The following is a 15,863-nucleotide window of genomic DNA, read 5'->3' on the forward strand; positions in this document are numbered from 1 at the left end:
TTATACTGTATATAAAGACGGTATAATAGGGAATGGAAGTCAACTAGGATATCTCATGAAACATCTTACATTTTGTGGGATTCAGTTGTGTAAATTCACAAAGAGCAGCAGGTCAGCTGGTCGCAGCTTGTACGCAAGGAAAATCTATTGAAGCTCACATTAGAAATGATTGTGAATAGTGATTCTTTTTCCCTCTGAACTGAGCCACGTCACTACAACCACAGCATTAGAGTTCCTCCACTTGCTGAATCCCACTTAGTCCCTCACATTCAGGTAAACAAAAAACAAAAAATGTGTTGAGTTGTGTTCACATTATTTTACTGTTATATATTAACATAGCATGAGATTTAGTTAGCTTTGCACAACAGTAGCTGGTAGAAATGTCCTTCAAAGAGCTAGTTTTTTCTTTCTTACACGGAGTACATTTCACAGCCTGATTTTACTGATTTTCTTTTATTTGAGTAAAACAATTGATCGGTACTTAACTTTAACACAAGTATCTGTATTTTTAACTAAAGAATGTCTTTGCTTTTGCCACATCTGTTTATTTCCCAACCAAGGCCTGTGCTTTGGTGAGGGAGCTCTTCAAGATTAGAAGATATACAATCTTGTGGTTTCTAACAAAACCAACTTTTGGTCATGTTTCTTTACTTCTTGCTGTTTTTATACACCCATATAAACTGATGACTCAACAGAAGCTTGATTCCAGATGTGTTTACAGCGATGGTGGTATAGTGGTAAGCATAGCTGCCTTCCAAGCAGTTGACCCGGGTTCGATTCCCGGCCATCGCAGCTTCATTTTGTGACAGAGCAATTAGGGAGGAAAACAAACCTGTTTAATGTCAGAAAGAAGACGATAGTATACAATAAATGGGTATTCAAAGTAAAATAACAATTTATTGTAAAAAGATTTTATTGATTTTCTTTTACTTGAGCAGAGAAGTTGAATCAGTACTTTTTAAACAAAACTATCTGTACTTGTGCTTAAGTAAATCCTCTCAATATCACCAGATGCCGTGTTTCCTCCTTTGAGAAGCTCTGCTCAGCCTTTACTGCAGTCTCCTCCAGTTGTTTCTTATTTTTGGGTCCTTCTGCATTTAGTTTTGTATTTAATAACTAAATAGCACAATCTGCTTAGCTGATATCAGGTGATTGAGTTGGCCATGGAAAGATTAAGGTGGAAAAAAGGTGTTTTACTAAGTGTGCAGAACCTGATGATCTGTGAGTAATACTTCTTACTGGCCAGTAATATTGAGAGCTTAAAAAGAAGGCAATTTGACTTCTTTAGATATTTTGAGGATGTTTCACTTATCATCCAAGAGGCTTTGTCATTTATAGATCAACTGTCTAGTTTTGTCTAGTTTTCTAGGGAGGGCTGTCCCTTTGGAGGTGTCATAACCCACAAAGATGGTCGATCATAGTGGACATACACGGCCTCATTTACTGTTCTCTTAAACCAATTGTCATTGTCCAAAATGTGAACACTGGGATCCTGGGAAGCGTGTCCTTTCTTAGGTGTTGCAGGTGTGCCTCTGAGTCTTGTCCTCCTGTGTTGCATTTGTGGACACGTCTACGGCATCCACTGTTTAAGTCTATTCACATTTATGTGACATCAACAGCTCACATGATGGCGGGGTGGGGCAAGGTCTCACAGAGGTTTCAGTTGTCGGCCAGGTGATGGGAATGACTCACATTGTCAATAGCAGGTTAACATCCCTAGGAAGTACATCGATTTTTATATACACAGCGCCCAGTTTCAGTCTCAAATTAAACAGACTAACGTCATTTTAAACATAAGGATAGGAATCCTTTGCAGTCAATGACTACTTGAAGTCAAGAACCCATGGACATCAGAGGTGGGAAGCAACGAAATACAAATACTTAGTTACTGTACTTAAGTAGAATTTTCAGGTACCTACACGTTGACTTTTTATTTTTCTGATAACTTCTAACTTTTACTCCTTAAATGTTAACATGGATATCTGTACTTTTTACTCCTTTCATTTTCACAGCAGGCCCGTTACCTTATGTTTAACATATTTGAGGGAAGTTTAAATTCCCCAGCACTGCAGGCCTTAAGACATCAAAGTGATTTGAACCTAAACGCCTGGTCGCAGCTTGTATGCAAAGAAAATCTCTTGAAGCTCACATTAGAAATGATTGAGTAGTGATTCTTTTCCCCTCTGAGCTGAGCCACTACAACCAACCTTTGAGTTCCTCCACCTGCTGAATCCCAATTAATTCCTCACATTCAGGCAAAAAAAAAACAAAAACAAAAAAACCCAAAACTTTGGTGAGGGAGCTCTGCAAGATTAGTAGGATTTGACAGAAGATAAACAATCTTGTGGTTTCTAACAAAACACATTTTTGGTCATGCTTCTTCTCTTCCTGCTGTTTGTATACACCCATATAAACTGACGACTCAACAGAAGCCTGATTCCAGATGTGTTTACAGCGATGGTGGTATAGTGGTAAGCATAGCTGCCTTCCAAGCAGTTGACCCGGGTTCGATTCCCGGCCATCGCAGCCTTGTTTTGTGATGGAGGAAAGAAAGTAATTTTATATCAGAAAGAATACGATGGTATGTAATTAATGGGTATTCAAATTTAAAAAAAGTTTGTGTTGCCTTGAAGTAGTATTACTTTATAATTATCATATTAAAATAATATGACGTTCAGTTAGTTTGCACAGAAACAGCTGGTAGAAATGTCTGTCAAAGACCTACTTTTTACTTTCCTACTCAGATTACATTTCACAGCCTGATTTTATTGATTTTCTTCTACTTGATTAAAGAAGTTGAATCAATACTTTTAAACACAATCTTTTAAACAAAACTATCTGTCCTTTAGTAAATCCTCTCGATATCACCAGATGCTGCGTTTCTTCCTTTGAGAAGCTCTGCTCAGCCTTTACTGCAGTCTCCTCCAGTTGTTTCTTATTTTTGGGTCTTTCTGCATTTAGTTTTGTATTTAATAAATAGCACAATCCGAGTTGAGATCAGGGCCCTGTTTCAGGAAGCCGGTTTGGAAAACTCAGAGTGAAAAACGACACTCACGGTTGAGTAACCCCGAACTGTCCAACTCGGAATATTCGGTTTCAGAAAGGCTGATAACAATTAGTTCAGTCAACGCGGAGTTGCTTTAACCCCAAGTGAAGCGCGCGGACGAGGATACATAAAGCCCTGATAAGCGGAGCACAGATTAAGCGAGTCACCATGGAGACGGAGGGAAAGAAGGCGCGGTCAATGTATTTCACAGCGCTTGAGGCCGAAATTCTGATGGCAGCATATGCCGATAACATGCAAATTCCGCGGAAAAAAGTAACACAGCCACAGCTGCAAAAGAAAGTGAGCATGCATGGCAAAACATAGCCGACAGAGTCAATGCGTGAGTGTTAATATAAACATTGATCTAGGGATTTCCACCCATTTAACACGTTATTTTATCACATGTTATTTTATTTGTTATTTTATACATTTTATTTTGTGACGTGATGTGAGCGCAGGTGCAACCCAACAGGCCCCAAACGTTCCTGGCAGCAAGTAAAAATGAAATATAAAAATATAGTCCAAACAGGTAAGGTGTAATTGTATTATGAGCCATAGTGCTTGGTCTGTTTGTCCCATGTAAATCAATTGCAGTTAGAGGCTACATTAATTTTCCTTCTGTAAGCACTTATTGAAATTATCTGAGCACATTACAAGTACATATTTGCTTACTCTGTATGCTCAAATGTGACCCGTTATAGCCAACAGAAAAAAAGCGGAGGCCCGAAAAACAGGTGGGGGTCCTCCACCACCACCACTCACAGAGGCTGAGCAGTTGGCCCTCAGCCAAAACAGTGGGCGCCCTGTGGCTGAAGGCATCTCTGCGGGGACATCCTCTGAGTCAATAACCCCGCAAGACACAAGTGCCTACATAGGGGGTAAATTCAAAATAATACATGATGTGCATACATCCTTTCTTCACAGTCACCTTTGCAGTGCTACTCATTCATTTGATAAACTCTTTACCATAATGGATTATTTTGTAGTGAAGTTATTTTCCGACTGATTTTGCCTTCCCTCAGTCTTGGTTGTCTTTGAGAGCATAATGACAATGAAGTGTAAGGTGATTGGTATGTTTGTTAATTGCCATTTGGTCCCTTGTAAGTTATAAGTGACCTGTGTAAACCTCATATTCTATCAGTTGATGGTGGTGGTGTACTGCATCTGGTGCAGCCTCCTGTTGAGCCAGACCAACATGCAGTTGTGAGTAATACTCCACAGATTATATGAGTGTACAGTAGAACAGCAATGTTGTTTATTTCTTTACTACAGGAAAATAATGAAGAAACATTGACAGCTGTTACAGAGGAGGAAGCAACAGAGACACTTTATGAGGTTTACATCTTTTAATACTTTGTGTACAGGAAATACAGGCGACCAATAAAGCCAGTTGAACAAAACATCTGTTTATTCTTCTTTCAACATGTTGAGGTGATGGGTCAAAAGAAATGATTGTGACATATGGTGTCTCTGACTGCGCTTCCATCTTGTATGTCCGTGGGAGGGTCAGGATGTTCATGGTTTGGATCACTGCTGATGTTTGGTTCAGAAGGACAGTGTTCTCCTCTAATTGTGGCAATGTTGTGAAGAATCACACATGCCACAATAATGTCACATGCCCTTTCTGGGGTGACCCTGAGTCTTTGCAGGCACTGGAACCGGGCCTTAAGCATTCCGATAGTCATTTCAATTCTGGCTCTTGTCCTGCAATTAGCCAGATTATATCGCTGCTGTGGGCCCGGTTCAGGGTCAGGGTAAGGGGTAAGCAAATAGGGTAAACATGGATACCCCCTATCACCAAGCAAGTAGCCAGTGAACTCTCCTAAGACAGAAGGGTACACTTCAGTTCAAATGTCCCTGAAGCAATTGGTCTTTATATATTTTAAAGTATTCTCAACTCACCATGTCCAAATTTTGTGCTCAGTGTACATTCACGGAATATTTGTGAGTCATGGACAGAGCCTGGCCACTTGGCTTCCACATTTGTGATAATGTTGGCAGCATCACATATGATCTTCACAGTGCAGAGAACACAAATTAGCATCCATTACTATGATGAAATAATTTGTTAGTTTGACATGCTACAGGGAACTATGTACCTGTACATTAATGCTGTGGAAAGACTTCCTGTTCACATAGTCTCCTTCATTTACTGAAGGAGCAATGATTGGAATGTGAGTGCCATCTGTACAGCCAATCACGCCTGGGAACCCTGAAAATAAATGTAAAATTTAAGTAGTAGTTCAAGTATCACCACATCATGAATTAAGTTTTGGTCATCCTGATACCTGCAATTTTGTGGCATCCCTCTTTGATAAATCTTGTGGGTCTATGACCGGGGAACACCACAAACGAGGAGACGTTTCAGTGCAACTGTAACATTCCTGACTGCCCGACAGACGGTAGCCTTGGAAACGTGCTCAGCGTCACCAATATTGTACAGAAAGCTCCCGTTTGCAAAAAACCGAAGTGCAATACAAATAATATGTACAGAACTGAGAGGATGTCCACGATGTGTCACATGCGTAATATATGGCCTGAGGATGTTATCCAAATAACTTATAGATTGTGCTGAGAAACGGTAACGTTCGCACAGAAAATCATCAGGAAATGATAAAATGTCCAAACGCGCTCTGATCACTCTCTCCCGGCGGAGAGCTCTGCGGAGAATTTGGGCTTCACGATCTACTGGCTCTTCAAGGAAGTGGCACGCCATGTCCGACACTTCCTACTGTCAGGTTTCCGACAAAGGGGCGGAGACAGTCAGGGTTAGTTGTAGTAAACCTGCTAGGGGGCAGGTTAGCTTCACGGAGTGTGTCGTCATAGTGACTCACTCAGGCTGCAGCTGAACTCGCTTTGTGAAACCGAAAACCCAGAGTTTTCGTTAACTCAGGGTATACTTACTCAGTTTTTCCACTAAACCGGCTTCCTGAAACAGGGCCCAGGTGACTGACTTGGGCATTAAAGAATATCCCATTGCTTTCCACTGAGAAACGTGTTTTTTTTTTCAGCATGCTTTGGGTCATCATCCATTTACACTGAAGTGCTGTCTATAGAGTTTGGCTGAATCTGAGCACAGGGTTTAGCCCTGTACACTTCAGAATTTATCCTGCTTCTTCTATCAGCAGTCACAGTGTTAGTAAACACAAGTTGCCTGGTTCCAACTGGAATTCCCAAGCATAATTCCCAAACAATTTATGCAAATCTTAAAAAACAATCCCCAAAGTAAAGCTGATTTCCTACACTTCAATCACATCTTAATTGTTTGTTTTCAAATCCACTGTGCTGGTGGCAAAATTACAAAAATATTGTCTTTGTCAGGCAAATTTTCAGCTTGTCTGTCTAAATATCGAGTATTTATGGGATCCTTCTGAGGTCCACACACAAACACACGGTACACCACTCCTCTGTACTGAAAATAAATACATCTTTATTTTCTCATCTCTATAGAGTGTCCCCTCCTTGCATCCCATTTAAGACATCAGTACAAAATACACATAATCATTATTAGACATTAACAGAAATGAGTAGACACCCACAGTCCGACATTAAAATGAATTAGAAGTGTGTGAAGGATTTCTCATCAGCGAGCACAGAGAGAACGTTTTCTGCAAACACAAATTCAGTAAAGTCTGAAGAGAATCAAAGGACAAATACCAGTTTAATTCATACCAGTTTGGACTGGACTAAATATTTATGCCACATGACAACATCTGAGCCACGTGCTCAATGATTATGTTGATGCTAAATGTTGCTGAAAGCTTCACATGACTAGGGAGTGCACCTTGGACCTTAGATATATTGTTTCCAAAGACAAAGGACGTACGTCCATACACACAAAGATCAGCTTTCAGGACGCAAGTTCAGTCCTAATGCAAGTATGCGTGGAAGTTCAAAGTAATCACGACAAGATCATAAAGCCAACGACATGACTTAAAAATAAAATAAAACCTAATGTTTAGGCCGTGGATGCCTTAAACACATTCAGCTCCCACATTTACATTTGTATTCATCAATAACTAATGGTACATGCAGAAAGCTGAGCGACCACATAAACAAAGGCTTTAATGCTAAAGAAAACAGGTTTGCCAACTGGTTATTAATGCTTCTGTGATCAAGCAGAAGATTCAAATTTCCCAGAATAAAAGCAGCAAGTTTCAGGTTTATCTGTATTAAGACATGCGGTTTGCATTGATCACAACAAGATATCCACAGATGAGCTCCGTATGATCAAAAATATGTTTACATTATTGCACAAGTGAAACTAACATGCCAACGCAGCTAAATCTCGCTAAGCTCTTCCCTCTGACTTGCCAATACATCATCATCCACATCATCATCACGGTCCCCATGACAACTTACAGAAAGCTCTGTCATCTAGAACGTAAGCATCTCATGACTTTGCACGCTGACTCCACCTGCTCGAGCATGATCGACATAAAGAAATAAACCCAAACAAAAACACTTGAAGCAAAGACTCCTCGATTTTACAGGATGCTTTAGCTTAGCTTTGCACAAAGACTGGAAAAAGGGGCTAGCTGCTGGTGTCTCATCCAAAGAGAAACAAAACACCTTTTCTCGCAGCTCCATAGCTGTCAAATACAAATGCTTGTTTTGTGTTTTTTGTTTGTGTTTTGTTAAATAGCTGGAGGCCATGACAGCAAGGTTATCCATATAAACAAAACTTAGTGTACTCGAACATAAAATGGGTTATTATTAAAAGTACTGTGATTGGAGTTAGGTTGTTCAATATCTTTGATGATCTGATGAGCAGGAGGCAACACACAACCAGAAAAAGAAGAGCAGCAGGAGGACTATGACGACGATGATGGAGGCGATGATGATGCATCAGAAACTCTTAAATGTCTACTTAAACCCTTTTTAAGCAATTAAGGTGAAATGTGCATGGAATGAGTCATTTTAAGGTGGAAAGAATTCAGCACTATTATTAAAGATTAAGGAATGCAGATCTTTACAGTCTCTAACAGTGTACAGCCTAATAGTTGTTAGGGCATTTTCCTTGTTTTTAAGGCTCAATTCTGCCTAATTCAATAATAGAAAAAAGTCTCCTTGAGGATAAATATCCACTTTCTGGCTCCACCCCAACATTGTGTAGGACCAAAGAGTTTCACCTGTGGCGTTCATACCATAAAGAAATGTTTCAAATGTTTGTTTAGGGGGCTTAGAAGCAGCTGCTTCATGTTTAAAGCGTCCAGCTGATTTAAAAAAAAACAAAGCAGCTCCACGATGTGACAAAGTGAAACAGAGTTGAAGTCAGAAGCAACTGCTCTTCAGACATGAATTATTTTATATACTGCTGAACAGCCCGGGACTAAAATGCTTCAAGCGCCCCTGTTGTTCTTGTTTTTCCCCACCTTTCCTTTAGGTCTGTTGTATAGCTTATGTGTGAACTTGTAAGGTTTGGAAAGTTACTAAGATTAAAGTTCACATGTTTGTTGCTCATACGGTTCTTCTGTTACTGTCTAACACACTGGCCTCCCTGACAGCTGTCAGAGGACAAGTAGCTGGAAACAGTTTAGACAGTGGAAAGAGAAGCTGCAGGAATGTGCAGAATGAGTAAATACGATGTCATCTATAATATATAAAAATTTGTATGTGTTTTAAGTAAAAAAAAAAAACCACACTATGTAAACATATTCTAATAGATCCCCCAAAATAAAATTATGAGTCTATATTATGAGCATAACATGGGCTCTTTGAAATTGAAAACTTTAAAAATACTCAGATACATAATGCCCAGAAACAGTTTTCACTGCTTTTTTTGTTTTTAAACAACTAAAAATATTCCCAATAAAGGTCCAGGGAGAATTCAGAGTAACCAAGGTGCCGTTTCACTTTCAGATTTATTAAATTTCATTTTTCACTGCTGTGATCAGCAGAAAATTAAGTTAAATTAATGCTCATCGTGGAACAGAAGCAAAAATTTCAGACGTTCTAGAAAATTCAAGAGCTTTAAAAAAATAAAAATAAAGCAGGAAGAGAGGAAATATACCCAACGGCCACTTCATTAAACCCATCTGCATAACACTGCTTTAGGTGCCCATCATTGTAATTAAAACAGCTCTGACCCACGGGGGCATGAACTCCGGGATGTTCTGTGGTATCTGGCACCAGGACACTGACACCAAATCCTTTTCTGCTGTTGTTGTTTGGCTGTGGAGTGCAGCCTAGTTTATCCTGGCAGTGTTTGCAGTGCACTTGTCACAACGTCCTCGCTGCACCGAGATGAGCGGTGGTTCTAATGTTGTGGCCGACTGGGCTGAACTAACGCTTTAACTGCTGAGGTTTTGAACACTGATGCCACAGTTGGTTACATTCAGTAATCTTACATTGTTCTTTGAAGGTGATCACGGACAAGATCATTGTGATTAGTATTATGTGCAGCTGCACAGTTCAGCTCTATGATTTCTTTAAATACAATTATCCAAACATGTCTTCTGCTAGTGTCATCTGATTTCCTGCTGGGATCAGAGGAGATTTGACAGAACTGGGATTAGTAGTGGTCATACTGGCAGGTGTGAGCAAACTAGTATACTAGTATAACTAGCATAACTAGCAAAAGTGGCAGTGGTTGTAGTTAGGTGCGTCTGCTGTTTGGTCACAACAGTTTGGGAAGGGAAGAAGGGATGTCGTTGATGTCTCTGGGTGCCATAGCCAAGAAGCATCAGACCACCACAGTAGATGCAACCAGGTGGGGGCGGGGCTATTCACATACAGGTGATGTTTCATCATCAGTGTTAGAGACGTACAGTGTACCAGACACACATTGTGTTCCACAGTGTTACGCAGCTATACAGTGATACAGACAGACAGTGGTGTCTCTCAGGCTGTGATTGAAAGGGGCGGTGCTCTGCTGTTGCTGTGACTACACGGGGGGTTGCCTGGCGGGTAGCGGTGACGGCCGTGGTGAAACGGCAGCCAAGAGCTCGCTGAAGATCTCCCGTCGCACCTCTTGCGCCACACTCTCTCGAATCTGGAAAACAAGAATCAGAAGAGGTGAAAGTGCTTAAAAACTTGACCTGATCCCTCAGATTGTTGTGGAGAATCCTCCTTTAATTTAAGCTTTTAATGCAAAGACACCTTATATAATCAGAAAACTGAGTACAACATTTTATTGTTATCTAGCTTTTATATCTCTGGAAATGTTGAGCACAGGGGGATAAGATAAGGTGTGAAAAGAACTGACGATTTTAAAAGAATCTCCTAAAAATGAGAAGAAATATGAAATGAAAGATAAGACGAGTCAAACTTAGGGAATAACTCTTGGTGGAGCCACTGTAAAGAAAGGGTTTATAGGACAACTCCACCCACTGCAATCAGCAACTAGCAGCAGATTATCTGCCATGCTAACGCTGTTGGAAATCAAATGAAAATGACTCAGTTTTTATATACGGTGTTTTATATGTACTGCAAAGATTTATGATTTTAGCGTATTGATGGGCAGTAGGTAGGAACCTGATGGTGTCATAGTATCTGATCTAGATAGGAACCTACAAGGTGAGTGAAGGAGAAACGCTCAGTGTATCTAAGAGACACAGTGTAACTAAGAGAAGTTTCACCCGATCCAGCTTTATTAAAAATAGAAGTTTTAAGCCTAATATTTAAAATAGAGAGTATTTCTGTCTCCTGAATCCAAACTGGGAGCTGGTTCCACAGACGAGGGGCCTTAAAACTGAAGGCTCTCCCTCCCATTCTACTTTTAAATATACCAGGAACCACAAGTAACCCTGCAGTGAGAGAGTGAAGTGCTCTTTTGGGGTGATACAGTGATATGATCTTTAAGATAAGATAGAGCCTGAATACTCAAGACCTTGTATGTGAGGAGCAGGATTTTGAATTAGATTCTGGATTTAATAGGGAGCCAATGGTTGCTCAACTCTTGACTGTGTAGCCAGAAACAAAGGAAACAAACAAACAAACAAACAAACATCTTTTGTTCGTGGTCTTTGGTTCCATGGACAAAAAATGTTTTATGGATATTTGCTGCTTTTCTCTGTAAACTGAATAGTTGGAGACAGAAAACGAAAGACTTTTGTTTAAATTTACATCTACTATTGTAGCCTGACTCCTGGATTCCTTGTTACCGGATGTGAAGATACAGGACACGTGTGTAGTCCAGAATGCCTGCTCGATGTTAAAGGACTATTTAAACCGCCTTCTATGGATTTGTGACTACTCCGCCTCCAAGCCACGCGCTGCTTTGTTTGTTTAGTTGTCGTTGTCATTTGGTTTGGTTTTCCATGTACAACACACACACGTCACACTTGCTAATGCATTCATGCATCACTTCACACCCCTTGCTACTGACTTATTATTGACTTTAATAAATATTTATTAATCATTGTTAAGCCGAGAGTGCAATTACAGTCTCTGGTGAGACCTACGAGCATCTGTAACTTCATTTGTAAATGTTTTTTCCTCTATAAACATAATAACAGAAGCAGCAACACTGAGTCAACAACATTGTTTGGGCAGCTGGTCCTCGCGCTTAACAAAGAGGAAAGCTACGATATGTCGGGCAGGAATTCCAGAGTGTGATCCCAAAAAGTTGAGCTGCAAATGAATTTCCTGACCTCAATCTTGGCTTCGAATAAATTGCTTTAAACCATTACCTCTTTGATGAGCTGCTGCAGGCTATCCACTCTGACTTCCCCCGCTGCTCCTTCCTCCACCTCTGGTGCTTCTCCTCTGCCACCTCCTCCTGCTGCTAATGCTGCTCCATCACTGGCTCTCTCCTCCTCCTCAGTTTCCTCAGTGTGTACGTTGGGTCGAGGAGGGGGCGCAGGGGTTATATTAATCGATGCCCGATACATTCCTTGCTTCTGTTTGCCATCTCCTCCTCCTTGATCTTCTCTCACTGGACTGACTGACCTCGGGGAGGGGTTTGTGTAGGAGGAGTGGCGGTCAGAGCCGATCTCTGACTGCAGGAAGAGCTGCTCTCTGAGGAGGTCTGACACCTGGACAGATAGGAAAGACGGGCAGGAAAAGGTTAAGACATTAGTATTTTCAGCTTTATGTAACAAAAACATTGCGTGTGTGTGTGTGTGTGTGTGTGTGTGTGTGTGTGTGTGTGTGCGTGCGCGCGCTGACCGGCTCCATGGCTCTCAACGCAGAGGCGGTGGACAGACTTTCAACACTGAAGTCTCTGTGAAGACCCTGAGGAAAAGAACAATGGCAGTATTACAACAAACTAATATAACAGGCCTTCTGCCTTTTCTCTCAGAATCAGTTGACAATTTTTGTACAAAATTATTTAGCAAAAACATAAAATATTATGTTTATGCTTCAGTATCATGGAATATATCGTAGTTTCAGTAGCAAAACTGCACTGATTTAATGACTTTTAATGGGGTAAACTTTGAAGTGCTGTATCCTCATGTGGCTTAGGTGGCTGGTGAAAACAAGTCACAGCATATGAAAGGCCTCCTTTTTAACTATATATTTATACCAGCCTAGCTAATTCTGAGGGGGCCGGTGGGGACTTTTTAGCCCCACGTCCTTTGTTGTGTCGCTGTACTTTAGTACTCTTCCATGACACTTTTCTTTTACATATATTTGTGCCATTTTACAGATCTGATGTTTCAGGTGTTTTTTCCCCCAGAATTTAACACAAAAAGCATGACAATAGCTGTTTTACACAAATCCTCTGGTGTGCATTTACTCTGTGCTGCGTGCGGTGCGTCAGCTCCAGTCTGTCTTCCAGCTGCTGTTCGAGCTCCTGCAGTTCCTCTCTGACCGCTGACCTCAGAGATTGAAGCTGCTCCAACTCCAGCCTGCAAACAAACACACACAAACACACTCTCCAGGTTTGCTTTGCATTGCGGTGTCACGGCACCGTCACATTTCTGTTTGCTTTTGTGAGTCACCTGTCAGCAGGGCTCAGGTGATTGTAGACCGGAGCCTGCTGTCGGATGATTGCCAGCTCCAGATCCATCATCTGACTGCGGAACAAGTTCAGGCTCCGCCTCTTCTGCTGAAACTCTGCCAAAGTCTAAAACCAGAGACGGGCGCACAGTGAATCACACATTTACTGATAGTGACAACGGTCTGCTCCAGCGCTTTCTGGTTGGAAGAACAAGCACTGAAAACTAAGAGTGTGTAGGTTTTCAGTCATGCAATGGAAAATATGTAAATATGGAACACAAGGTTCTTACATGTAAATAATGAGCCAGTAAAAAAAACCCAAAAAACACTTGCTGCTTTCAGTGGAATCGAAAAGCAACATTTAAATACTGAAGGCTATATCCGGGAACAAACACTGTTTTATTGATTTAACATACAAACGTTCTATGTGGCCAAAATAGAGAAAGCTACGCAGGCATCAGAGGAGATGACGGTACCTGGTGATTAGGCAGAGTTGCTCTGGGCTCACTGAACATGTCTGGAGTATCGGCTCGGTTCTAGATGAGGAGAACAGCGATAACAACATAAGAAGGGAAACTCCGAATAAGAAGAAGAACTACAAACTCCAGACTAAACCTTAATTAACAGGGTGATAAGACAGTGTGACTGAGGAGGACTGACCAGACTCTGAACTGTTCCCCGGATCTCATGCAGGACTCTCCTTAGCTGCATCTCTGTGCTAGATGGGCTCTGGCCGGGTCCTGGACCTGGAGCATTAGCATCACGAAGCCCTGGATGGAGGTTGTGACCTGGGCTAAGGGCCAAACCCATGCCTATGTGGAAGCCAGGAGGAGGAGCCAGCCCTGGATGCAGACTGTGTTCTGGGGACACTGTCGGATGGAGATGGGTGTAGTGGGGAAATGACAGGTACGGGTTGTAGCCTTGATGACTAAAGTAGGGCGAGCCAAACTGTGAGCCTTGAGGAGGGAGCTGGTAGGGTTGCTGGTGACTGTATTGATGGTTATAGACCGGGTGATACATTCCAGAAGGTCCAGGATGCAAGTGACCCGAAGGGATGTGGTGAGGAGATGTGGGAGTTGAAAGAGGATGCAAGTTGGAGATGCTGTCATGCTGGGGGCCTGGGGAAGTTGAAGGCTGAAGGAGACTGGTTAGACTACAACGGTGGTTCACTGAAGGGCTGTGGTGATGGTGGAGGTTAGGAAGACTACCGTGTAGATGAGGAGGGGTGTACTGCAAAGCAGGGTTCGACATGAAGGGATGTGAGCTGGAGTTAGATCTTTGATTAAGATTTGGACTGGGACAGGGGTATTGAGCTGAACGGTGAGAATCAGAGAACAGATTCTCCTCTGGATTCAAACTTTGCTGGTTTCGGTAGGCATTCATGTTTTGCTGGAAGTGGCCAGGCTGCTGCGGATTGGACGACAAATCTGGAACACTCTGGGTGCTCCAAGATTCGGCATTTACTCCTGATGGCCAATCAGGAGGAGGGCTGGGGCTTTGTAGGGAATAGGATGGCCGCATCAGATACCGAGGTATGGGCTTAGGTGGAAAGACAGCTGGTGATTTTTTTTTGGAGCTAGATGAGCAGGCAGGATTTATGATCAGAGTTGACAGGCAGTTGGTTGGTTCTTCCTCCACTTCTTCATCTTCCTTCTCCTCTCTTCCGTCTTCTTCTTCTTCCTTGTCCTCAGGCTCAGGGGTGTATTTAAAGGAGTACTTGGGCTGGGTGCAGGACGCCAGGCCTTGCCCAAACTGGATCCTGACAGATGATACAATCTTGCAGGGCGAAAGGAGTGAAGAGGGCAAGGAAGAGGACCTCTGCATGGAGATGCCACGTCTCTGGGAGGCTGTACGGTTCGACTGTTTGGCTCGGTCTAAAGCACTATGGACCAGAGAAGCTGGAGCCACAGGACAATGTGATTCAGCTTCATCCAAGAACACAGGCTCTACTTTGACTTTGTTCTCACCACTCGTTTTCTCTGTGGATGTATCTGTGTCTCCTTCAGTTTCTGTCGGGTTCTGAGTGTGCTCTGGTCCTTGCTCTGAATCATGTTGGGGTTCCTTTGACTCTGGCTGTGCTTGTTGTTCTGCAGCAGGCATACTCTGAGCAGACTCAGGCTCTGGATCAGGATCAGGATCAGTCCGGTCACATCTCTCAACATTCTCCTTACCCAAAGTTTCATCTTGCTGTACTTCTACTGGCCTGCTCCTGGGCAGATGGTGAGCTGTGTACTGTGGAATCTGCTCTGAAGTCTCTGTATCCATGTGCTCTTCCCTGGAGCCGTTACTTCGATCCGACTCTGCAGCTTCACCTGGCCTCGCCTCTTCCTCTCTACCATCTGGCAGGTCAAATGCTGGCTTGTCCATTGCAAGGGGAGTAGCCACGTCTTGTGAAGGGTGCGACGTCACAGTGGTCTCGCTGTCACAGCTGTCACTACTCACCTGCACCTGATTACAATTAATTCAAATTATACTTAAATCCCAAATAATCATAAATATTGAAAAATATATAACTAATAGTGAAAGGGTATAGTATTTCCCCACAATGAAGAGGAGTAGAAACATAAAATACAGCATTACAAAATCAAATTCTCAGGTTACAGTGACTAAATTTTTGTGGTTGCAATTTTCTGATGGTTGCACTTTTGAAATGTGCTCTGCAGTAATCTTTGTAATCCAAAATTCCCATGTGCGACCAAAAGACGTATTACTTGCACACGTTTTAGTCTCCAATTAGAGTCAAAGTCATTAGAGCTGCTATTTTATTCAATCAGGACACCTTGATTTATATTGGTGCTTTCTTACCACTGAATGCTCAGTTCCTACTTGCTAAATCTGATTTATGTTAGATTACATAGGAGTACTTTTTTTTTCTTTAAATAAGAGAATAAAATAAGCGTTCTAGGCCACATTTGATTACGCTGCTTGTGAT

The 15,863-nt window shown here is 42.0% G+C and overlaps 1 protein-coding gene, 1 long non-coding RNA gene and 2 other non-coding genes across 7 annotated transcripts in view; 2 read left to right on the plus strand and 2 right to left on the minus strand.

Moving 5' to 3' along the window:
* The first annotated feature begins 720 nt into the window (after positions 1–720).
* Positions 721–792, plus strand: trnag-ucc (transfer RNA glycine (anticodon UCC)). The gene has a single exon. It is a non-coding gene; the product is annotated as a tRNA-Gly (tRNA).
* A 1,662-nt stretch (positions 793–2,454) lies between these two features.
* Positions 2,455–2,526, plus strand: trnag-ucc (transfer RNA glycine (anticodon UCC)). Its single transcript has one exon. It is a non-coding gene; the product is annotated as a tRNA-Gly (tRNA).
* A 1,847-nt stretch (positions 2,527–4,373) lies between these two features.
* Positions 4,374–5,282, minus strand: LOC145420937 (uncharacterized). Its single transcript, XR_013902176.1, has 3 exons — positions 5,146–5,282; positions 4,949–5,060; positions 4,374–4,868 (listed from the first exon to the last, which is right to left on the minus strand). It is a non-coding gene; the product is annotated as an uncharacterized LOC145420937 (long non-coding RNA).
* A 3,609-nt stretch (positions 5,283–8,891) lies between these two features.
* itprid2 (ITPR interacting domain containing 2) overlaps positions 8,892–15,863 on the minus strand; it is a 51,703-nt gene continuing 44,731 nt past the window's right edge. For all 4 annotated transcript variants that reach the window (XM_026144928.2, XM_026144926.2, XM_026144929.2 and 1 more), the window contains 7 exons: positions 13,592–15,379; positions 13,408–13,467; positions 12,934–13,058; positions 12,729–12,840; positions 12,158–12,223; positions 11,680–12,024; positions 8,892–10,040 (listed from right to left, as the gene is read on the minus strand). In XM_026144928.2, coding sequence (XP_026000713.2) covers positions 9,933–10,040; positions 11,680–12,024; positions 12,158–12,223; positions 12,729–12,840; positions 12,934–13,058; positions 13,408–13,467; positions 13,592–15,379 — 2,604 coding nt within the window. In that variant the 3' untranslated portion in view covers positions 8,892–9,932. The remainder of the gene's footprint in view (positions 10,041–11,679; positions 12,025–12,157; positions 12,224–12,728; positions 12,841–12,933; positions 13,059–13,407; positions 13,468–13,591; positions 15,380–15,863) is intronic.

The sequence above is a fragment of the Astatotilapia calliptera genome, chromosome 16, assembly GCF_964374335.1.
Source record: "Astatotilapia calliptera chromosome 16, fAstCal68.1, whole genome shotgun sequence".
Lineage (NCBI taxonomy): Eukaryota > Metazoa > Chordata > Actinopteri > Cichliformes > Cichlidae > Astatotilapia > Astatotilapia calliptera.